This window comes from Simochromis diagramma, unplaced genomic scaffold (assembly GCF_900408965.1).
Source record: "Simochromis diagramma unplaced genomic scaffold, fSimDia1.1 OVJJ01000621.1, whole genome shotgun sequence".
In the NCBI taxonomy this organism is placed as follows: domain Eukaryota; kingdom Metazoa; phylum Chordata; class Actinopteri; order Cichliformes; family Cichlidae; genus Simochromis; species Simochromis diagramma.
Genome location: NW_024387452.1, coordinates 132,447 through 157,563, shown reverse-complemented (window position 1 = coordinate 157,563; position 25,117 = coordinate 132,447). Strand labels below are relative to the sequence as shown.

General features: G+C 41.8%; 1 protein-coding gene across 1 annotated transcript; it reads left to right on the top strand.

Annotated features, from left to right (window-relative positions):
* Positions 1-23,488: 23,488 nt before the first annotated feature.
* On the top strand, positions 23,489-24,888 carry LOC120722829 (trichohyalin-like). The gene has a single exon (XM_040013975.1). The coding sequence runs from the start codon at positions 23,611-23,613 to the stop codon at positions 24,805-24,807; it is 1,197 nt and encodes a 398-aa protein (XP_039869909.1). The 5' UTR covers positions 23,489-23,610; the 3' UTR covers positions 24,808-24,888.
* Positions 24,889-25,117: the final 229 nt, after the last annotated feature.

The window sequence follows — 25,117 nt, the reverse complement described above, 5'->3', positions numbered from 1 at the left end:
CCATGTTTTTAGTATAACTTTGGTAAGCCGCAATGCATGCATGGCTTGTCCGAGGCATTACAGCTGCCGTAGTGAGGAGCTTCGCAGAGTAATCTGGGTCCAAAACTCCCTCCCCTTCAGGTCCCAAAGTCAAATGAACACTAAGAGTTAAAAACAGTCTAAATTCTTTCATCTTTAACTAAATCATCAGCGTTGCTGCTTTACCAGGTGTAACAATTAAGTTTAACATCCAGGCATCCATGAAAACAGAAGTTATTAAATTTAACGCAGTTAGAAGTTAACAGGAATTTAGCTCGCTAGCTTCCACCTAAACATGACATACCATGTTCTGACTGAGAGATTTTTGAAACTAATTCAAACGTACAGCTCTGCTACTACTTCCAACATAAATGAAGACAGAAAACTAAACAGTAGTGGCGTTTGCAGGGTTACTGAAGTTGGACTACCTGGTATATAATGTTTTGCTATGTGATTGCTATCGACACAGCTATGCATTAGCACAGTGAAGCTTGAGAATGAACGCCAACTTTTTTCCACTCGATAAAAGTTAAGGTGAGGGATTCTGGTGGTCAGGGACAAATGCAATCGCATAGCAGGATGCTATACACAAGCCAAACTTCAGTCAGGAGAACAACTGACATTATTCATCCACAACACAAGGTTAGTTATTAATATACTGCAACAGCATGGGAATAGAACAGCTGCGAGAGAATTCAACATTAATGAATCAATGTTACGGAAGTGGAGGAAGCACAGTTTTTGGCTTTCCCCATATTTCAAAAGTGCTTCATCTCTTTGCTGTGACTGTCGCCCGGCATAATTTGCAGATGATAATGGTTATAGCCACTGCGATGCTTTCGACCAAAACAGGTGCAACTTGATGACATCATCAACATGCGCTATCGCGATAGAGCGGTATAGTCAAAATCTCTATCGTTGGCCAAATTTATATCGTTTCTATCGTATATCGTTTCTATCGCCCACCCCTAAGTGGGAGTTTCCCCCCAAAAAGGGAGAAAAGGACCCCCTGATGATCCTCCAATCACCTGAGCCAAGGTGTGAAAGCGGGTGTGGGTCCCAATCAGCCAGGGTTTTGGGTGAGTTCATTGTGAAACCTGGCCCCACCTTATCATGCGAATTCCTGAGGTCAGATGGCCCAGGATGTGAGTGGGCGTTAAGGCGTCTGGGGAGCAAACTCAAAACTGGATTGTAGATGGCAGACAGTTGGTGTCGTAAACCACCACCTCTGTTCAAAGATGGTCGCTTATGGAATCAGAACGATGCCACCTTGAAACGAAACCGAAAAAAATATTGAAACCGAAAAAAAATATTGTAACTGAAATAAATGTACTGAAAAATCTTGTATTGAAACCGAAAAAAAAATTGATAGTGAAAAACAATTAATTGAAACTGTATTTTTTTTGTTTTCGCTTACAATTTTTTTTTTTCAGTTTCAATCCATTTTTCAGTTTCAATCCATTTTTCAGTTTCACTCTGCTGGCACTGTTTTGGCGTCATGGGGGCGCGCAGGGGAGGGCGGGGTTTCCGGCCCGCATGTATTTGCATACATTATAGAGGCCACTAGTGCTGACCAAGCTGCCATCTTTCTCTCTTCCCGTCTTTCAATGGCTGCTTCAATTTCAGCTTGAACCTCCAAACCGCAAGTAAGTAATCATTTTTTGTCATCTTTTCTTGCTGTCCCACTGGGCTGCACATTAGTTTAGTTTTTTTTAGCTACATCTGGCGAAGTTGTGGTAAAATGCTGGTATTAGCCTATTCGTCGTAGCAAGCTAGCCTGAAGCTAATATTTGCTAAATTTAGGGACACCCGTGTCTCTTCAGGAGTTGGAGGCCGGTGTTCTAGGAGCGGATCTCAGGATTTCAACAGGCAGTGTTGGGCAGTAACATAATACATGCACCGGCGTTATGTATTTAAAATACAAAATATGAGTAAATGTATCCGTTACAGTTACTGTTCAATAGGTGATATTGAGAATACAGTTAGTTTGTTGAAATAAATGGATTACATGGCGGTATTTTCCTCTTTCATATGTTAGGCTATGATCTCTCTATTTTTGGTAATTCCACGCCGGTGGAAACCCAAACAAAACACGCAATAAGAGCCTCTAAAAATTATTATACAAAAATTATTTAATATGAATGCAATAGCAGAGTGTTAACAGGCATCGCCCTAAACAATGTAGCCTCATGGGCAGTGTAGTCCGTGCTGCAGGGAGAATGGACTGCCATACCCGTTATGTGTTTGTGAGCGAGGGAGTACGAGCTGTCACGGAGCAGAAACGGGAGCTGGAAGCATGTAAATATAATAATAACCACTAAAGCGAAAAAGAGTGCCTGACGAGCCCAGCTGTAAGTAAGCTGTTAAGACTCGACTGTACACCGTGTTCGTGTTTTCCTCCGAAACAATAAGCAGCCTTTCAACACCTCTCTATGTCTCTCGCTAGCAAACTTGACCCAGACAACAAAGTAAAGCTAGTTTTCAGCTACGAGCCCGACACGAACCCGACGTATTAGCCAGAGGTCCCTTTACTACGGTTCGGAGCCGCTGACCTGTTTTATATACGCGCTGAATAGTTTTCTACACGAGATCGCTGCAAAAAGTGCAGCCTTACCTAATGTCCACCTACTGTTACTCATTTATATTAAGATTTTAACATCTAGTTGGTATGGGTATGGCGAGTAGCCTTCAGTAATAGTAATAAATTACACAGCAATAATACATTCATGTAGTTGTAAAGTATTCAGAATACATTACTTCTATAATCTTTGGTGGAATACATTTTAAAATTAACCTTCCCAACACTGTCAACAGGTTAGCACCTCATACCACAGTGCATCAAAGCAGTCTCATGAGCGCTGGGAAGGAGGAGCCCAGAGCCCAAAACAGACAGTGCAGGAGATGACAAGGTTAGTAATTGTATGGTGAAAATCATACTTTGTTATCTTGATTGGCAAAAGAAAAGTAAATACAAAATCTGCTTCTCACATTTAGGGCATTTCCAAGATTTTTTTTTTCAAAACTTCTTCAATTTCTTTCATTACAGCTGTCCTGTGCCAGAAGTTCTGTTGACCCACAGTGAGAGGCATCATTTCAGAAACACCAGGAAGACTGAAACTCGTCGCCAGGATCAAGCAGGGCTCGTGATCTTCACCAGCAGCTCCCTCACAAGAAGGATAAACCCAGCATCTCATGAACACTGATGGAGACCTTTGCTTTGTGTAATGTTAGAAGTACTCAGATAATCCTCAGAGGGTCTGGACTTTTACATAATATAATAGAATAGAATTCAACTTTGTTGTCATTGCACATGCACAGGTACAGGGCAACGAAATGCAGTTTGCATCCATCCAGAAGTGCTTTAGCCATGATATAGATATATTACAATATATATTAGCAATAATATAGATATGTAAGTATATTACAGAAATGGGTCTATTATGGTATGTTACAATGTACACGGTATGAAGTATGTTAAGAATATTCTATAAGTATGTACAGGCTGTAGTGAGTACAAACTATGTACAGGCTATGAACAGGATATAAATATGAAAAACTATACAGAAATCTGAGATATACAGTTATACAGAAATGTGAACTATGCAAGTTATAAACAGTTGTAGGATTAAAAATTATCGTATGTACAGAATGATTATTTACACAGAACTATACAGTGCAGTTAAGTAATAGCTATAGCTATAAGCTATAGTAATAGCTTTAAGTCCTGTAGAAAGTTAAATATATGTTGTGCTCACTGGTTACTCTGGTATGAATGACTCAGAATTACTTTATGATAAATAACACACTATTGTCAAAAAACAGTGAAAGAATTCCAGATCACAAGTTTTTAGTTCAAATACAAGTAACAACCTTTGACTTTAATCAGGTTTTATTTAATTGTGTCAGAGAAAACATCATGTGCTCTTCATGTAGCTGAGTACATTCAGTGTTTAAAACAGAAGTTGTGCAGGTCTGAGATCAGCAGTTTTCTGAAACACCAAACTGAGGTACTGTTAATGCTGATGTATAGTGACACAGTTACAGGGGTGATTTGACTTTTTGTCTTTAAATTTATCAATAAAACAGCTGAAGCTTTCACTGACAGCACACTTTAACCTTTGTACTGTTTTCTTCAGTTAATTTTGGAGTTACTACAAAGATTGAAGATATAGGATGATCTGTCTGCTGTCACGGGGTGGTGCTGAGGTCTGAATCTGAGGACAGCTCCTGTAATCACAAACAGAATCATCACAAACTGAAATATAAAGTTTATCTCTCAAATCTGAAATAGAGCTTATCCTTCTCCGTCCTCACACACTCGGGATCTGAAGTTGTTCAGTCCTACAGTTCTGCTGACAGCTTTTTATTTTTTTAATTTGTTTTAAAGGCGTTACTAACACATTTTCTAATATCATGTTTACCTTTGAGTTGTTGATGCTTTATAAATGGACATCTGCAAAGATGAGATGATGGAGCAGGTTTCAGTCGAGGTTCAGTCTGCTGCTGCATCCTGGTCACAACATACAGAGGTGTTATCAGCTCAGTATTGAACAAGAAATATTAATGTTTCAAATTATTTGTCCTAAAGGATGCAAGCTGTACAGAGTACTGAACATGTGACTTTGTGAACATAATTCATTAAAAATAATTTGGACAGTTTAACCTGAATATTTGTAACAAACTCAGTAAAAAAAATAATAAAAAAAAAAAGCTAAAAAAATAATCAGGGGAAAAATGTAACATTTTAACTTAAGCTGACAAGCGGAAGTAGTTGGTTTCAGTACATAAGTATCGGGCTTTGCTATTTAATCCGTAGCTATTGACTAATGAGGGGAATTTAAAAGTTGGCTTTAATGTCCTTCCACATGTGGAAAGCGACAGAAAACATGCTGCTGTTTGCACATATTTAATAATCAGCTCTGCACAGGAGCAGAAGCAGAGTCCAGCCTGTTGCTCTTACAGTATAATACTCATAATAAAAGTACAGTAACCGTGGTTAGTCACTGAGCAGCCCGGTGCGTTTCTCTTGATTTCTTTAGTCAGGGTAAATTCATTCACCTGCACGGGTTAGCTAAACGAACTATACAAAACAAGTTTCCCCGACAGCCGAGTGCTCATTTTAGCTAGCTAGGTCCTTAGGTAGCTAGCTAAGGACCTAAATTACGGATTAGCTTACAAACACATTTAACTTACCAAAAATAATGCGGTGGGGCCTCAGGTCCTCCTGTCCGGTAGTCCAATTTACTGAAGAACACCTCAGGCTGTCACTTTGAAATAGTCGGTAATGTAAACGCTGGACCTCTCGGCATCTGCCATTCCCGAACAGACACGTGCGAGTTTGTCCGTGATCGCAGCCGTGTCATCAGTGTTTTCTCCAGTCATTGGTCAGCATTATAATATATGCAAATACATGCGGGTCGGAATCCCCGCCCCCAGCGCGCCCCCGTACACCAAAACAGTGCCAGCAGAGTGAAACTGAAAAATGGTTTGAAACCGAAAAGTGGATTGAAACCGAAAATTGGATTGAAACCGAAAAATGGTTTGAAACCGAAAAAAAATGGATTGAAACCGAAAAAAAAAAAAAAATTGTAAGCGAAAACAAAAAAATTACAGTTTCAATTAATTGTTTTTCACTATCAATTTTTTTTTCGGTTTCAATACAAGATTTTTCAGTACATTTATTTCAGTTACAATATTTTTTTTTCGGTTTCAATATTTTTTTCGGTTTCGTTTCAAGGTGGCATCATTCTGATTCCATAGTCGCTCACAGTGGACATAGAAGACTTCTTTCCCTCCTCTTTCAAACCATCTGTCCTCTCTGTCCAAAATGTGAACATTGGCATCCTTGAAAGAGTGTCCTTTATCCTTAAGATGCAGATGGACTGCTGAGTCTTGTCCCATGGAGGGGGCTTTTCTATGTTGTGCCATGCGCTTGTGAAGTGGCTGTTTGGTCTCTCCAATGTAGAGGTCTGAGCATTCCTCGCTGCACTGTACAGCATACACCACATTGTTAAGTTTGTGTTTAGGAGTTTTGTCTTTCAGGTGAACCAGTTTCTGTCTGAGTGTGTTGCTAGGTCTGAAGTACACTGGGATGTCATGCTTGGAGAAAACTCTCCTGAGTTTTTCTGATACACCGGCTACATAGGGGATGACAATGTTGTTGCGTCTGTCTTTCTTATCCTCCCTCGCTGGTGTCTGATCTTTTTTTCTGTGCACCTTTGCTGACTTTATAAACGCCCAATTAGGAAAACCGCATGTTTTAAGTGCTTCCTTTGCATGTGTGTGTTCCTTCTTTTTTCCTTCAGGCTTAGAGGGAACATGTTCTGCCCGGTGGTGTAGGGTCCTAATTACTCCAAGTTTGTGTTCCAGAGGGTGATGGGAGTCAAAGAGGAGGTACTGGTCCGTGTGTGTGGGCTTCCGGTAAACTTCGATGTTGAGTTTGCCGTTCTCTTCCATGTGCACAGCGCAGTCCAGGAAAGGCAAACAGTTGTCCTTTGTGTCTTCCCTGGTGAACTTGATGTTTTTATCCACAGCGTTAATGTGCGCAGTGAAGGATTCCACTTCTTGTGTCTTGATTTTGACCCAGGTGTCGTCTACATATCTGTACCAGTGGCTGGGCACTCTTCCTTCAAAAGAGCCAAGAGCCTTCCTTTCCACTTCCTCTATGTAAAGGTTGGCTACGATAGGTGACACGGGGGAGCCCATGGCACAGCCATGTTTTTGTCTGTAGAAGCCTTCGTTATATTTGAAGTATGTAATGGTAAGGCAGTGTGCAGATCTGATCGGGTGTGAAGTTGGTCCTGTCTTCCAAGGAGCTGTCTTCTTGTAGTCGATTTCTGACAGTCTCCACGGTCTCCGTTATGGGTATGCAAGTGAAGAGAGAGACTACATCAAAGGAACCATGGTTTCATCTGGATCCAGTGTAAGTTTCTGGACCTTGTCCAGGCACGTGCAGGGGGGGGGGGGGGCTAGAGGGGCTAGAGGGGCTTGAGCACCCGCCCCTTTCCTGATGGGTGCTCAAAGTGCCCTTTTGTTGAGGCAACTTTTTTAAAAAATATTATTATTATTATTATTTTTAATGTGTGTGTGCGTGCAGAGTCCTGTCTGTGCCCCTCAACAATAATATTTAACTATTAATCACAGTTTTGCTAAATAAAAGGATCTGGCTTGCATCAGTCACATGATCACATTTAACCAATGATCGCCCCTGACGGCAGAACGCGCTGGTTACAAGCCGGGAACGAGCTCACAAAGAGCACGCGCATTTTTAGCGGTCTGGAGCTGTAGGAGAGACACAAGTTAACTCAGAGACACAGACTGATGCCACAAAACCAGCAAGTAGGTGTACAGCGTACACTGTAGTGTATAGCACACAGGAGTATTAGCTTATTACGTACACGTTGGTAAGCTGTCTTGTTGCAGCTGACGAACTGTAACAAACGAGCCTGCTGTGTGTGCAACAGCGTGACAAACATTACCTGTCCTTTTATTAACTGCACAAGTAGTGCTGGTCATAGCTGCTGGCTACCTGTGTAAGGCTGTCATGGGTCTGTAGCTCTGTCCACCGTTTTAGGGAACATATTTAGTTTTAAAGTATTTAGAAACATATTTAGTTTTAAAGTAAGTTTCCGGGCTTTTCCTGCCTTTCTGGAGGGATTATATTTCACTAAAAAACGATCTAATATGCATGTCCACATAATTATGCATTATTATAATATTTTAAAAAACACACGCTGTATTTTAAAGAACATACATTAAGAAGCAGATTATATTAGATTTATATTTTAAATAAGACAAAATTTGGATTTTACAGCAGTGAAATTATTGTATCTCTACAGTTTAAAAAAGTAATAAGCTTTGCCCCTGCACAGAGTGGATAGTGAAACAAATGGAATCATCATAAATACATTATTTCATATTTATTACTTCCCGCTCCTCATTGCTTTATTATTGTAGCTCTAGTAATAAATATGTAAGGATTCTGGATCAGCACCATGATGCCCATAGTATATACAGTATTCTGAAGAAGGTCTAAAACGTCATTGTGTGTGCGTGCATGTGTGTGTTTTATTTAGATGGATTTAAAAAAAAATATTACTCATGATATAACATTGTCCAGACATGCCTGGTAAGGACATGAGGAGGAAACAGTAGGAGCTGTGTGAGGCTACTAAAGGCAGTGCTATAACATTTTTCTGTCATCATTTTATTATAGATTAAGTGCAAGAGTTGTTAGGTGTGGATAATTAGATTATAGTTTATTGCAACAGCAAGTTGTGCCTTGTTCTCACATAGACAGCAAGTGGAGATATATATATAAAATGATGGGATGGAAGGAAGAAGAGAAGCAAAGAGTGATTCACAGGCAGAGCCTAAATTATTTCTCACAGTTTTTTGTGTCCTTATGGTTCCAAGTGCTGTCACCAATCTTTGCATTTTGTTATTATCTCGTGATACTTGTTTAATCAGCTACCATCTCTCCTATGGACTTTTTAATGTCTACAGTCTCAGCACAGCCCTGCCCTCCAGCACTATCAAAAGCAGGAGCAGCAGAAACCCCTCAACAGCAACATTGTACTGTGGCTGTAGCTCAGGTGGCAGAGCAGGTCAGCCACTAATCAGAAGGTCGGTGGTTCGATCCCAAGCTGCCTCCTGGCTGCATGCCAAATATCCTTGGGCAAGATAATAACCCCATGTTTGCCTACTGGTGGTGGTCAGAGGGCCCGGTGGCGCCAGTGTCCGGCAGCCTCGCCTCTGTCAGTGCGCCCCAGGGTGGCTGTGGCTACAATGTAGCTGCCATCGCCTGTGTGTGAATGGGCGAATGACTGAATGTAGTGTAAAGCGCTTTGGGGTCCTTAAGGACTAGAAAAGCACTATACAAATGCAGGCCATTTACCGTGTACCCATCAGGTAAAACATCGGCGACGTTTGCTTTGCCTTGTTGCCCATATTAGATTCTTGATGAATGTGTGTTGTTGTTATTCAGCCTGCTTCAATGTGCCCCTTTTTAACTTTGAGCACCCGCCCCTTTAAACCTCTCTGCACGGCCCTGAGTCCTTGTCGGTGAAGCCGGTGGAGCTCTTGATGTGGTGTAGGGTGTTCCCCACGAGAGGTGCAAAAATGGTAGCAAGGTGTTTTGCAATGTTATAAGTGGCTGAGTTTATGCTACTGACTATGGGTATGAGTGGGACACCTTCCTTGTGGATTTTAGGAAGTCCATAAATGCAGGGTATGGGATACCCTGAATAAGGGCGATGATATGTAATGCGGTCAATGATTTTGTCCTTTTCAAGGTCTTGAAGGCAAGCTATAACTTTCACAGCAGGAATCTGAGCTCATCTCTGCACACAGAGCAGCTTCAGCTCTGGGATAAACTGCTCGCTTCACGTCCTTCTCAGCTCACAGACACTCATCCTGATAGTTTCCTTTAACATTTGATGGTATAATTCATCTGAGTTTACACTTTATCTGCATAAATACAGAAAAACAGACCCAAACACCATAAACCATCAGTTTCACCATGTAGAATATATTGTTGTTTCCTTGCTTTTAATTCAGAGAAAAACTCTGATTTGGATTTTCTCTGTTCTCTTTGCCACAGCCCATCCCAGCAGCAGCTGAAGCAGCTGACTGTCACAACACTGAATAACACTTTAGGAGGAATTTCAGAGGTCAGTAAAGCTCCAGGTTCAACATCAGTTAATTAATCATAGTTCATCATAAATGTTAACCTGGCTGGCACACATGTTAATGTTAGCCATTTAAATATTAGCAGTTAGCTGAGGCCACAAGAAGAAGAGGCCCTAGAAGAACAATGGATGATAAGATTAGATTTTCAAGACTAGGCAGAGACGTGTTTTCCTTTACTGTCTCTTACAGAGGAGGGAGCAGATACCAGACGAGGTCACGGAGGTACGGGGAGGATTCGCAGCAGACAGCAAGACTGCCACGTCCATGCGAGAGAGCGATGGCTACGATAATCTCTGTTTTTGTCTCCCTATATAATGTTGTACAGCCCATGTGAGGGTTATCCTCTCTGTGAACCAGATGCTTGATTTCACACAGAGGTCCACCAACTGACTTTGATCAGTTATGGAACGATTTACCTCGACAGGCTCCTTCACTCGCTGCTTTTAAACCTCCTTTAAAACACACTTTTACTCCCTGACCTTTGACCCAGTGTGACATGTTGACTCACTACCTCAGACAGCTTAAAAATAGTCTTTTTGTTTTTTGGTGCTGCCTAAAAGAACCGTAAAATATCTGTCCTATATACAGTTATGTTCATATATTTTTGTACTACATCAGGAAACTCAAAAACATAGTTTGTAATATTTTAATCCTTATTTTTAAAACTGTTTTTGTCATTTTTTCTTCTCCCATTGCATCAAAAATCATTATTTACACTGAATAAATGAGTCAAGCAGCTCAATGAACCTAAGCAGCATTTCATTGGACTGTGGGAGAACATCCAACCTCCACAGAAAGGCCAACAAGCTTCAACCTACAACCTTCTTGCTTTAAGGCACTAGTGCGAACCACTTTTCCCCATTTCAGCCCAAATCCTGCATCTTCCTGTTTCTGACTCCAGGCCAGCTCCACTAACACTTTCTCATCAGACACTGCCACCTAGTGGAGGAAGTCTTAGTTCCATTTGAAGCTTCAGATGACAGTTAGTTCCTTTACAAAGAGGTGGAGGTGGTGGGGCCACAGCACCATCATCACTGAGTGCCATAGGACACTTAACCTTTGTTTCCATATGCTGGGAACTTCCTGTTGTTCCAAGGAGGACTGGAAAATGTGTGAAAACCTCCCAGTCAGTTCCTCACAGCACACTTCAATCATTTCCCTCCCACAGCATCAGGACCAGGGCTTTTTCTCTCTTTGGTCCCACTAAGAGATTTCCACACAAACACCTCATCAGTGGGACTCTCAGAGCTACCAGCCCTTTGCTACAATCACAAAGCTCTTCATTGAAATCAATGATATCAAAGCTGGAATCAAATGAGTCCAAGTCTTCTGCTGATTCAGCATCACATTCATCTTTGCTCCTTGTTCTGCATCCCCACCATGGACTTCATTCCTTTCCAAGCCAGCCTTGAGTGTCCTTTATTCAGCTCATCCTCTGCTTTACTTTTACACCTGATTTTAGCTGCTTTATCTCTCTTTCAACAGGTTTCTGTGCCTCAATCTTTTTCTTCTCTCCCTCATAACAAGACAGCTTCTTCTGCCTGAGAACATGTTGGAGTGATTTACTAATCCAGGGCTGCTTATTGGGGAAAATACTTCCTGTTTTCAAAGTAATCCCCATTTTTCCCAGAAAGAAATGTAAGTAGAAATCGATGATCTAAGTGAGAACATGAGCCTTTAAAAAGTCCCAGTGGGTGCAGTCAAAGCAGTCCCTCAGTCCCAGTATAGAGTCTTTGGTCCAGACTGGAACAACTGTGTGCCCAGTTTGAGCTCTCTTCAGTCCTGTGACCTGACAGACCCAGAGGGGCCATCACATCACATTTAGAAGCTCCCCTAATGGAGCCACAACACATGTCCAATACTTAGTCTGTCTTGTTGGACCAACTGGAAGAAATGATTCAAGGACTTAGTCACAGAACAGAGATTCAAATCTCCAAAATCCAACTGGCTGCATCAGGACATATAGTCTGAAACTCTGCACAGTTTCCTGTTTGAAGCTGCTTCCTGTTGGCTTCAGCTGTTTGGAGTTTCCATTTTCTAAACTTCTACATTCTGAACCTTCTTCAGCTCTGAACAGATGATGAAACACTGAATGATTTCAAGCTCACACTTTGTCTAATAAACTTACATCTTTCATTCTTTATACAGATTGAGTGTCTGTGGTTTGTCAGAGATCAGCTGTGATTATCTGGCAGCAGCACTGAAGTCCAACCCCTCCCATCTGAGACAGCTGGACCTGAGAGGAAACAACCTGAAGGATCCAGATGTGAAGCAGCTGTCTGATCTTCAGCAGAGTCCAGACTACAGACTGGAGACTCTGAGGTCAGTAGAGTGATGGAGTGAGTGGGTGGTGCTGTCAGCAGTATTGTACTAAACACAGTCAGTATGAAACAAAGATCCAGTGTTTCCTGTAAAGCTGCAGCTTCTCAGTGAAGCTGTGAGAGGAGAACGGTGACAGGCTTCAGGATTGGACACAAACACTTCCTGTTTCTGACCTTTATGGTCACCATGGTAACGGCTGACACGCTCTGATCAAACGCTGTCAACAGCCAATCAGCTCTCTGAACAAAGCAGCATGCAGACCAATGACTGCATTCATTTCCAAGTTTAAAGCAGTGAAGAACACAGTCTGTAGGTGAGGAAGAATTTAGTGAGAGCAGATGTTTGGATGGAATTCCTCCAGTTAACAGCTGGAACCGTCCATCTGGATTGTTGGGCTTGTTGTTGGGGTTCCTACAGAGCTCAGAGTGGACACACCAAGGTTCTTCTAATGAATGAAAGTCCAAACTCAAACTAGGAGGGAAAAACATTTTCATCAACTTCAATAAAAATCCAAAGATTAGAAAAAGTGAAGCAACAATGAGTCCTAGTACAGTCCCAGCACTGAAGTCCCTGCTGCTCTTTATACTGGATGTGCTGCATCACTGACTGACAGCTGATGAAGAGTCTCTGGAAACACTCGTTTATCTCCTCTGCTCTTCCTTCTTCTCTCTGCAGGTGGAGGTGATGATGGTAAACAGGACGGTGTGTGTGCTGAGAGAGGAGGAGCTGTGTCCTGATGATCCAGAGAGGTTGAAGCAGCAGCAGCTTGTGTGTAGAGACGCTCTGACTGGGCCATGTTACTGGGAGGTGGAGAGGAGAGCTTCATCCAGCAGTGACTGACAGAGGAATGAGAAGAAGTGCAGATGACTGTCAGTGCTGCAGAGTGAACTGCTCTGAGAACAGCTCCACTGTCAGACACAATGTAGAGTCCAGCATCATCCCTGTGTGTCCCTCTGGATCTGACAGAGGATCATCAGTGTATCTGGACTGCTCTGCTGCTGCTCTGTCCTTCTACAGTCTCTGCACAGTCTCTGTCTGACTCTGGCTTCAGACCCTCCTGGATCAAACTCACCTGGAAAGACCTTCAAACATCACTCAATAGATTTGAATACAGAACATATTTGATATATACTGTAGATGTACTGTAGAGTTGCAGTTTGTCACTTGTAAATACAGTCTGTGAGCAGCTATGAGCTGAAAGATCTTTCTAGAAACACGAAATGTTTTCACTCTTCTGTTGCTTTTTCATATATTTCCACAACATTAATATTGATCCCACCTGTCTCACCTGTTTCATGCTTTTATACATAATAACAGGACACGTGTGATCTGAGCGCTGCTGTGGTTGCTGTGCTGCACGTCTTCATTTAGATAACAGAGACATCTAGTGGTTCAGAGGGAGAACTGCAGGAGGTGGAGCTGTGTTTTAGCATGGAAAACTTTTTATCTTTTAGGCGCAGATACAAATATGACAAGTATCAGTGTGAGATACAAAAGGTCACATCAGTTAGCAGAGGGAACAGTGATCACACAGCAATGTACGAATAGAAACATAACAGTGAATCTGGACATGTATACAGATGGAAGCAAACAAACAGGATGTAACACTACATTAAAGCCACAAATGGGAAGAAAACAAACCCAAAGGAAAATATATTTGATCTCAGGAATCCAAATCAGATGCTTTAGAGCAGGGGTCGGCAACCCTGGGCACGCGTGTCACAGCTGCCACGTGAAGGGTTAACTGATGGCACGACCATAGCTGGACTGGCCATCGGGCATACTGATGGTGACTTTTCGTTTTTAATGGGCCGATGATGTTTTTTTTAATTTTTTATAACGGTATAAACGATGGAAGGTGGTGGATTGCAGGTGGATGCAGGTCGATGTGTAAAAATAAGTCCGTTAACCCAGGAGGAGGAGAGACCCAAGGCAGTGACCGGGGTCACCCAGACCCCGGTCCCGTGACAATTTCTCAAAACTAAGTAGGCCTACACACCAGGGTTTGGACATGTGTGGACCCAAACTATACTTAAACTTTACCCTTTTTTGTGTCACCAAATACACTTTAATATCTTCTAGACAAGAATGTAGTGGCATCATCTTTAACCTCCTGAGACCCGAACTCCTCCGTGGCATTCATTTTTAATTTCTCTTTGATATTTGGGCTGATTGGGACCTGATGAATGTAAAAACAAAGAATTACCAGATTTTTTTTTTTTTTACCAAATTTTTGTTTCTGAGAAAAATGAGAGCCACATATGAGGATATTGGTCTAAAATTGTGATAGCACAGTGGCAGTATAACATCCTCGTAAGTGGGCATCAGGCCCTTGTAGAGCAAAGTTGAGTGTTTTGGTCTAAACAACCCAAAATGTGATGTCCACATATGTGGACGCCAGGTCCTAGGAGGTTAAATATCTGCTCACTTTGTCAAAATGAACCTAATCATCTCTGATGAATTCAGTGATGTCTGCCAGCTCACCTTGCAAGTGGTCGAGTTTATACCGCCGACAACGCGGTCTGACGAGCATTCTTTTTTTTTTTGCCGATGCCCGTGATGCCGCCCCCACCACGATGCCGCCCCGGGCAACCGCCCGTGTCGCCCGTATCTAAAACCGCTACTGGACCCAGATAGACTGCAGGTCATAACTTCTTACCTGAAGTTCAGTTCACCTGACACTCGGACCGGCAGCCGCCTCGGGTCTCTGCTCCTCCTGCCTCCCCTTTCCCTCATCCACCTGCTGGCCTCCACCACTTACTTATGTTACTGAATCTGTGGAAGCTCCGCCATATCCACCACCAAACAACTGAGTTATTTTTACACACCGGCCAGCATCTGGCCAGTCCACCATCTTTCATTGTTTATGCTGTTACAAAAATAAATAAAATAAATAAATCATCGTGCCATCAGTTAACCCTTCACGTGCCAGCTGTGGCACGCATGCCCAGGGTTGCCGACCCCTGCTCTACATGTTTAAAGGTGTCCAGTCCTGAGACACTGGGGGTGGAAACCGCTGTGATGTCATTGGACTGTCACAAAGACAGAAGTGCATGAAGTGAGCAGTCAAGGAGCCGCTGATGTTTTGGATTCAACAGTTTAGCATTTGAAAGGTTGACACAGACACATTTCCACATAGAAAGCTGAATTTGTCATATGTTGAGACCTCTCGCCGCACCTTTTTTCAAGGTTCAAGGTTCAAGGTTCTTTATTTGTCACATGCATAGTTATACAAGTATAACACACAGTGAAATGTAGCCTGACACGCTCCTCGACATGTGCAAAAATTGGGGGGGGGGGTAGAGGAAGAACATTATATATATATATATATATATACATACATATAGTATATACACTGGGTGAATGTGCAGTAGTAGCAGCAAGCAGGTGAATTCTGTACATTAATATGAATAGAATCTGACTAGAATATGCCACAGTGAACTCACTGTTCAGGGTTTTTCAGGAAGCTTCTTAACTGCCTCTGCTGCCAAACAAGCAGCTGATGTCCTTGAGAAGAAGCTGAAGAAGTCTTCAACAACAAATACAGGAAGTGGACTTTAAAATACTAGATTAACTTTAGACTCACAGAGAAATGACTCAACTAGCTGTGTTTGATTGACTCCTTTGACTATGTGAAAGTTCAGTGTGTGTCTGTACACAGACTGTTGTGTTGTACTATCATTCAGTTGTCTGCTGTGTGATGTGTTTTCAAGTGTCTGCATCTCAGTGTAGATGAGGCTGGAGGTCATGGGAGGCCACCATAGCAGTCTCTTCAAAATCATGACATCATCATAAATGCTACTGGACTGTCTGATGGGCTGACGGTGAAAAAGCCGTCGGCCTCTGGAAGGAAACAGAAGACATTTCAGAGGCTGCAGGCAGATTTCTTTGATTTGGGGCCTTTTTCAGCTTTATTGGACAGAGCAGTGAAGATAAGTGACAGCAAAGCAGAGGGAGAGAGAAAGGGGGCGTGGCCCGGGTCAGAATCAAACCAGGCCAGCTGCTCTCCAGCTCGTGGCACATGGTCACCTGCTCATCCTAGTGAGCTCCACCAGCAGCCCTTTCACACACTTTACACTGTCAAACACTGTGTGTGGACCTCAGCTAACAATAGGCTACATTTAAGTCTGGACTACATGCTTTTATATTGAGGCAGATTTTTCACTGTTTTTATTCCATCAGCAGCTCAACATCATGAGCAGCTTTGACATAAAGACATCAAACTCAAGCTGACTTTAAACTACTTTTAATACAGGGGCTCAAAAACAACTAAAATCTTTATTATATATCAGGACAGAAAGTCATTTCATCTCAAATGGAAAACAGCTTTATTTGGAATAACCAGCACTATCAACTGGTTTGGGATCTCCACCAGTTTCATGTCTTTACAGCTTCTCCAACAAAGTTTGTGTAAAATCAGCATTTTTGTCTTTATTGGTTTGATAGTGATTGATTATTCAGTCCCAATCTGCTGTCATCTAAAGAACAAAATGATGTTTCTATGAGTCAAAAAGCTCCAGATGTTGTCGGCTTCACAAAGAAAACAAAGATTAGGAACTTAAACACAAAGTGTTTGGAGCCAAAATGTTAGCAAGCTGCTCTTTTTGAAATGGCAGAGGTACAGTGGTGTCTAACAGCACACTGTGGAAGGCAAACATGTTATTGTTGGATGAAACTTCATGAATCCTTTGTAGATTTGAGCTTTTGGAGCCTTTCTTTTCTCTTCAGGTGTACAGATGCTGAGGAGGCAGGTGAAGCAGGTGGAGCTGTTGTAATGCTGGCAGAGGGTGTGTCTTAGTAACTCTGTGAGGTAGAACTGGATCCAACATTGTGGATGTGTTGATGTTGGAGCCATTAAGATTCTCTGGCCACACTGTAGGATTTCCCTTTGATCCACTGTGGGGGCATTTTGGAGTCTGTCAGTGAAACTCTTCATGTTTGTGTTTGACACCAGTTTATAGAAACAGAGAAATGTGTCATGCTTTTGTTCGGCCTCCACAAATATACACATTTGTTCATTGGTTGGACTTTTTGTAAGGAGACACATTGAAAACCATGTTAATAAGATCTTGTTGTTTCCTGTGGATCCGACACAGAGAGTGGACTTCAGACAGAAACCATGGAAGAGTTTTTAGAGGCCGTGTGTGGCAACAGGAGGTTTCTGTATGTTTGCTGATCTTACATGTGGAAAACAGCACGTGATGTTTATGAAGTTCTACAATGATTGCAGCTGCCGTCATAGGTAACTCTCGCATTTAAGTTCATTTTATTAGATAGTTAAGTTTGAAACAATAAGTAGTTGAAATATTAAGAAATAATACATAAGAAATAAATAGTAATCCATGTTTGTTGATTAGATTTATATGTTTAAATGTGTTATTTGTGCTAATTGTGCAATTATAGAGGAACCTTTTCTAAAGTTGTGTTGTGGCTAAGAGGGCATTTTTTGGCTGTCACACTCAGCAAGCTAATTAAGAGACGAGCCACGAGGTTTGCACGTCTGCAGAAAGATAAATAAAGAGTGCCTTTTTTGGACGTCCCCACCACGAAAAAATGAAAGTTTATTCCCTTTGAGTGAGGCCAGTGAGGTAAATGTTTTGTTTATTATCGTTGTATGTAAATGCACGAGTGTTGCATGGTATTCAAGTGCAATAGCCGCAGTGTGAGGTGTAATGTGTACTTTATTGATCATTTTGTTGGAATGTTTCGTTGTATATAATGCTTAAGGACTTTAGTAAGAATATTCATTTAAGTTTGTATTTCCTTTTAGTTCTGACGGCATTGTATCGGCTGTGGTTGGACATCATTACATGTTAAGACATGTGGAAGAATCCTCCTGTCCGAAATAAATGTCAGTTTAAACACAAAGAACAAGTTGAGCTTTATTAAGACTCGAGGGGAGTAACAATGATCATTGTTCTGACAGCATTTTGAGTGGGAACAGTTCAAAGTTATTTACTGATTGAAACAAGCTGAATGTTTCTGTGCACGATGAAGAAGAAGATCAGCAGCAGCAGCTCAGCTGATCAATGAATTGACATCTATCAGTCGTTTCATGAGATGAAGTCATCAGCAGACATTTGTTCTAACTGTGAGATGAATGTCAGAACGTCAGGGCTCTGCTTTAGTCACTACTTGATGATCATTGGCTCATTGTTGAATCCAGTGGCCCAGTCTGACCTCTGACCCTTTGCTGCAGGTCTTCTGTGTTATCTCCACTTTCATGTCTGATCTTCTGCTCTATCGTCCAAAATAAACATCTGAATCATTTCCAACACTTCAGCAGATCTTTAGTTTGGGCAGTACAGTACAAAATAACACATATTGTACTATACTGCCCACTTCCTGATCTTATTGGATCTGTGTGTGAGGTTGGTGAAGGAAACACATGTTTACTGAGTGAATCGCTGCCATTAGGAACTAGTTTTTCATATCACAGCCTAGAAATCACACAGGACCATTTCTGCAAGTGAAAAGTCGTGATTGGAGGAAAATAATTGTATCGTTTGTGCGACGCAACTGTTGTTTGTAAATGAAGAATTGTCCCAACTACATGTGCTGCTGACCTTTGACCTTTTCTTTAGGAGCACAGAGGCCAGAGGAGTCTGTGGAAACATCCAGAACTGAGGCAGTGCTACAGATGTCTTCAAATAAAGTGGTGTATTATCCATGGATGCGTTCCATTCCTGTTTAGACCTGCTCGCTGTCAATGGGCTTCATTCCCAGTGTTGGGGAGTAACGGAGTACATGTACCGCCGTTACGTATTTAAAATACAAAATATGAGTAACTGTATTTCGTTACAGTTACCGTCTAAAAAGGTGGTATTTAGAATACAGTTACTTTGTTGAAATAAATGGATTACACAGCGTTACTTCCCTGTTTCATATTGTGGTGGGTCAGGACTGTTTGGGTTTTGTTTGACAGCTCTGTTCTGTTGTTCCAGGCGGCAGCGTTACGGTTGCCATGGTTACAGGGTGAGGCTCTCTCTCTGCGACTGTGTGTTTCCTGGGTGAGAGAGTGCCTTTTTGTTGTTGTTGTTGTGCTAAGCTAACAGGCAGGATGCTACAGGCATAGCCCTAACGAATGTAGCCTCATGGGCAGTGTAGTCCGTGCTGCAGGGAGAATGGACTGCCATACCCGTCTGTGAGCGCGAGGAGGGAGAAAAAGGAGAGTGGAAAACTACGAGTTGTCATTGAGCAGAAACGGGAGCAGGAAGCATGTAAATATAATAATAACCACTGCAGCCAAGAAGAGAGCCTGATGAGCCCAGTTGTAATGAGCTATTAAGAGTCGACTGTACGCTGTGTTCGTGTTTTCCTCCGAAACAATAAGCTCCGTTGGAGCAGCCTTTCAACGCCTCTCTCTGTCTCTCGCTAGCAAACTTGACCCAGACAACAAAGTAATTTTTCGGCTCCGAGCCCGACACGGAACCCGACGTATTAGCCAGAGGTCCCTTTACTACGGTTCGGAGCTGCGGACCTTCAGTAATAGTAATAAATCACATTCATGTAGTTGTAAACAGCATGATAATATATTAAGTAATCCAAAGTATTCAGAATACGTTACTCTCATTGAGTAACGTAACGGAATACGTTACAAAATACATTTTGGGGCATGTATTCTGTAATCTGTAGTGGAATACATTTTAAAAGTAACCTTCCCAACACTGTTCATTCCATTTCAGACTGCCGGTGGTCGGCTGGAATCTAAACTCAACATGGCTCCTGTGTTAGGAGAGCCTCTGATTTTAAAATATGCACATTTAATAGTTTCTTTCCAACACTATGGAGCTTCATGACTTCAGCTGTTACACACTTTCATTTTCTAGCTGTGTCACTTCCTGCTTTTTGGATCAGATAGTTTATCCATGTCCGCAAATGTTTGGCTGCATATTTTTATCATCTCTATTTTCCAGTCTTCATACAGCCGATATTTCATGTGAACTCCAATCTGCCACCTGCCATCACGTTTTCAGGGTTCATTCAGTGTTGGAAATGTTTAAATGTTTGCAGTCATTTAAATGAAGCTGATACTACAGGAGACATTTTCCACATTTATTGTCTTTGAACAGAGAATAATAAAGCCATCAAACATATACAGGTTTGTGCAAATACAAACTTCTGTGGTGCATTTGATGACCTGCAGAGGAGAACAAGTCGGGCTTTTCAGCCCTAACACAACCTCTTTGTTCTCAATACTACAAAACCTTAAAAGGCTGATATGCAAGTTTGCATGAATCACCAACACAGTTGTATTTTTTCTACTATAGTTAAATTTAAGGTGATCAAATATCTGCTGACTGATTAGATCCAGTATCTATTACAGATGAACTGGATATCACAGCGCATGCTGTTAATCCGTCATATCAAACTAAACAGTGTTGCTGGGGTAAATATCCTCCAATAAAGTCAGATGGGCTGAGGGCTGCTGTTGCCAGGTAACGCATGATGTCACACTGGATCTTCTGATCTTTAGCATCGTAGCGCTCGGAGTCTGATGTTGGCTCATGTGTTGTCATACACCAACATGACGTTCTACTAGTCAAGGCCTCACCTTCACCCACTGATGCTGATCACACAGACCCACTAATAGAACTGCTTTACCAGGGTTTATGCAGCGTCACCATCAATGTCACATTTAATCAGACCACATTTACATTACAAGCCCACTACAACCATTATCAACATTTTAAATTACATTATACATCTGCACTGATTTAAAGCACCACTATTTTAACCTGATTCATTTCTCCACCTTAACAGTTCATTCCTCAAATGAAGCAAAATATTTGACCCTCAAAACAATGTACCAACAAATAATTTAATATTTATTTTCCAACTTTTACAAGTGAAATCAAACAAGTGTATTTAACAATGAAAACCAGAGTGGAAGCAGCTCATATAGAGTCCAACCCAGGCTAAAAGTAAGTTGAGTAGACCAGCACCATCAAAGTGTCGGCTCTCTGAACACGGTGCAAGATCGCCATCTGCAGGACAAAACTAGTTTTTCTCATCCTCCCCGTCAACGTCAAGATGACGTCATCGTACAACAAAACATTCAGATCAGGTGACATGACTGTCTGAGAGGCGGAGTTAAACTGTGGCAGGTAAGCATGTGGAGGAGGAGCAACAACTGCAGCATGACGCTGGAACATCATCATTGCATTATACAGTTTCCTCTCTAACTGGATGATGCTGTGAACAAGAACAGCTGTGGAACCATTGGCCATTTGCCATAGTGTAGCTGAGTCAAAACAGCCCAAGTGCTGAGAGGGAAAACATGATGATTTATGTAAAGTCATAACTGGCTGCAGCAGCTGAGCTTTGACCTGTGAGCTGCAGCTTCAGCTTCTTTTATGGTTCAGTGTTTAATGTTTAAACTGTTTATGGCTGCACACACGCCCACAGTCAGGTTGTATACATATTGAAATGTTATATACAGTGTGGCAGCTGACCTTTGACCTTTAACCTGCGAGCTTCAGACTCATTGCTGTGTGAGGTGTTTAATACTATTGAAGCTTGCAGACACACCCTCCTTACCTATCATTATTATCATTATTGTGATTATGCTTCATTTTTATGTACTGGGGTATCAATGACCCCCACGCTGCCGCAGCAGCTTCTGTGCGTGGCCCCCAAGTGCTACGTTTTCTTTCCCGATCCCCTGACGAATCCATTAGAATCGCTCTGGGGCACTCTTCGACCCCAAATGATCGTTCTGTCTTTTTCATTTTCATTCACCTGTCTCTACTGAGGGTGGGGTACTTTGGGACCCCCGGGGTCTGGGGCTGCCCCGAAGGGGAGCACAAGGGTTAACAGCGGCCTCCCATGGACGAACATGATAGAGCCTGCCTGAAACTAGGAGAAAAATTGAAACGGGAGTGGCATTCAGGGAGGGAAACGTGGGTGTACGGGGCACAGGAGCCAACCCTGATGCGCGGCCTGTGAAATGCGACCCAGGGGTACTCTGGGACCCCCGGGGTCTGGGGCTGCCCCGAAGGGGAGCACAAGGGTTAAGGGGGCATATAAGTCTGTGGCCGGAACTGCGCTAGGTTCTTCGGATCACAATGTTATTCATCTCCTCCCTGCTTACAGATCTGTGATTAGGAGGGAGAAGGCCTGTGTGAAGCGGACTAATGTCTGGACAAAAGACAGTTGTGTTGCCCTTCAGGGGTGTTTTGATTGCACTGATTGGTCCTTGTTTCAAGAGAGCACTTCTGATTTGGATGAACTCACTGATGTGGTGTGTAGCAAAGACTCTGTGATTCCAGTCAGAGAATTTAAGACTTTCCCTAATAACAAACTGTGGCTCTCTAAAGATATTAAGGATCTGATTCTTAAAAGGAAACTTGCTTTTAACAAGGGAGACGTTCCCATTATGAGAATATTGAGGAAGGAGGTGAGGGCTGCACCCTCTCTCAGAGTCAAAGTCTTTAGGTCTGTAAGGGATATAATACTCTTCATCTTTGCCTGACTGCCTCTTTTTCTTGGTCTTTGGTCGCTCTTCGCCATCTTCCTGCTGACCTCTTCTTTTACCACCTACCATCTCTGAAAACACCCCCTGGTGGAAATAGAAAGAATTACATGGTACAAAGTGACAAAACATGATACAGAGATCCTACTATCTTCCTCTTCTAGTTTGTATACAACATCATCTACATCAAAACTGCACTTTATTTTGCTTCTTCTTCATCAGACAGCACAAACAACTTTCTCATTTTGACTCAAATATTGGTTTTGAATGAAAATTATGCAACAATCCTGGGTGTTTATTCAACTTGTGAGCAGGTTTTCTAATCCACCGTACTATTATTATTGACACTAGTACATGTTCGTGCTGCTGGCAAACTAATACACTCAAGAGCATAAAGCAAAGCAAAAAAGTAAAAAGTAGGTATTGCCTACATAAATAAACATAAGACAGTTGTGAGACTTTGACATAGTAACATCTGCAGTAATATTTACACCTGTGATGACATCTCACAAGCATTAGCCTTATTTTGAAACCAAGATTGTTTACACAGAGTTTGTAATTGCAGAGAAATGCTCCATTTATTTGGGTCATTTCATTTTTGAGCAGGAAGCTCACCTTCTTTGTTATAGCCTTTAGCTGAATAGAGAGTTTTCCAATTAAATACATATTCTTTAAATAATGTTCCCTCTTATAAGAAGTAGGATAATTTAAAAAAAAATTTTTAAAAAAAAATGTATTATACCTCTATCACTTAGAAAAAAACCCTGTTTTTTTTCTGTTGTCTGTTATATAACGTTAGTGATGCTCGTTTCAATTCATTTCTTAATCAGCTAAACAAGTCAGTTAAGAAACAGTCAAATATTAAGTTAAATTTGAAAACGGTTTAAAAAAAATATTCCCATTCCAAAATGTCACATGACAATCTCATTGGCTCACGGAGTTATGATGTCACTACACTTTGATCCTTTGAAGTTTTTCCTTAAACAGGGGTGAGAAACAGCAGTTTTTTAGTTCGTGTCTTCGCAGCATTTGTGTTTGCAGCCTTCACACGTTCACCACAGAAACTTTTGGAAACCTTTTCAGAGTTGTCGTTTACAACCTTCAACATGTATCCAACAAGACACCAACCAAGGCAAAAAGATTACGCCGCTTCTCCTTCCTGTCGTGGCCGGCCAAATGACCTCTTAGCCGTCCAAAGGGCATTACATGACAGTAAGAAGGAAAACTACCATCTCCAGAATAAAATTCAACAGATTGAAGATGAGAAACTTCAACTGGAGGAGAAGTGTAGACAGATGGAAGTGAAATATAAAAACCTGGAAGAAAGACAACAACGCCAGCCCGACATAAATATTATTAATGAGGGTTGGGGAATCAAGTTTGGACAAGCCCGAGACCAGATTGTCTTCCTAATTAAGGAAAACAAGCAAAAGAGCGCGGAACTAAAGGAGATGTCCAACCAGCTTAAAGACAGCAAAGCTACGGTTGAGAAGACAGAATGGGATCTCCAATATATGGACCAAAAGAATCGGCTGCTCCAAACAAACTTTGATGAAGCTGTGAAAACAAATAAAGAAATCCTCCAACAGAAGGAAGAACAGGAGAAAAAGCAAAGAGACATGGAGCACAAACTCAAAGTCACGGAGGAAAAATACACAATGCTGAAAGAAAAGGTGGATGATACTCTGCGCCAAAATAAAGACCTTCTTCAAGAGAAAAAGCAACTAGAAGGGGGAAAAGAAAAACTGGACAAACAATGCTCACACATGCAGAAAAGGATGGATCAAATGGCAAGAAACAACTCCGAGCTCACTAAGGGGATATTGTTGGAATACAACTTGAAGCGCAAACACACTGAAATGCAGGCGCAAAAGCAAGAACAAGACAACATACATGACGACCTGCAGCGTACGCTCCAAGATATCCACAGAAGAAATGAGGAGCTACAAGACATGTACAAAGAAGTACAACAGAGAAACGCAGACATGCACAAGGACAAGATAATGCAGGAGGAAACATCCAAAGAGCTCAAGGAAAAGCTTGAAGAAAAACAAGCAACATTGGAAGAGGTGGAGAAAACATGCAAGAAGCTTGAGAAACAAAACGTAGAAACCATCGATGAGTTGAGAACCCTCATCCTGGAAAAAAAAGCTCTTGTAGAAAACTGCATGAAAAAGAAGAACAAACGCTTCCGCTGGCCCTGGAGGAGGAACTCTACTGCTTCCTCACCTGGTGTAGCCTCATCTTGCTCCACCTCTGTTCACCTCCCCAACCAGTCCCGGCAGTTGTCTGCCCCCTCCTGAGCCTGGTTCTGCCGGAGGTTTCTGCCCGTTTAAAGGCAGTTTTTCCTCCCCACTGTCGCCTAGTGCGTGCTCAGAGGGGATTGTTGGGGTTTTCTCTCCTCTACCTTGTTTCATTATTTACTTGTTAACGTTTTGTTCTTACTTCATTTTACCTTGTTTCTTTATTTACTTGTTAAAGTTTTGTTCTTACTTCATTTTACCTTGTTTCTTTATTTACTTGTTAACTTTTTCTTTTTCAACTTATTTATAAAACAATAAACAATTGAATTTATCCTTTGAGTATTTTTCATCTATAACTTTTTCAAACATT

What these genes read in the sequence shown, in the direction of transcription:
- LOC120722829 (XM_040013975.1), top strand. Translation starts at nt 23,611, where the DNA reads ATGTATCCAACAAGACACCAACCAAGGCAAAAAGATTACGCCGCTTCT.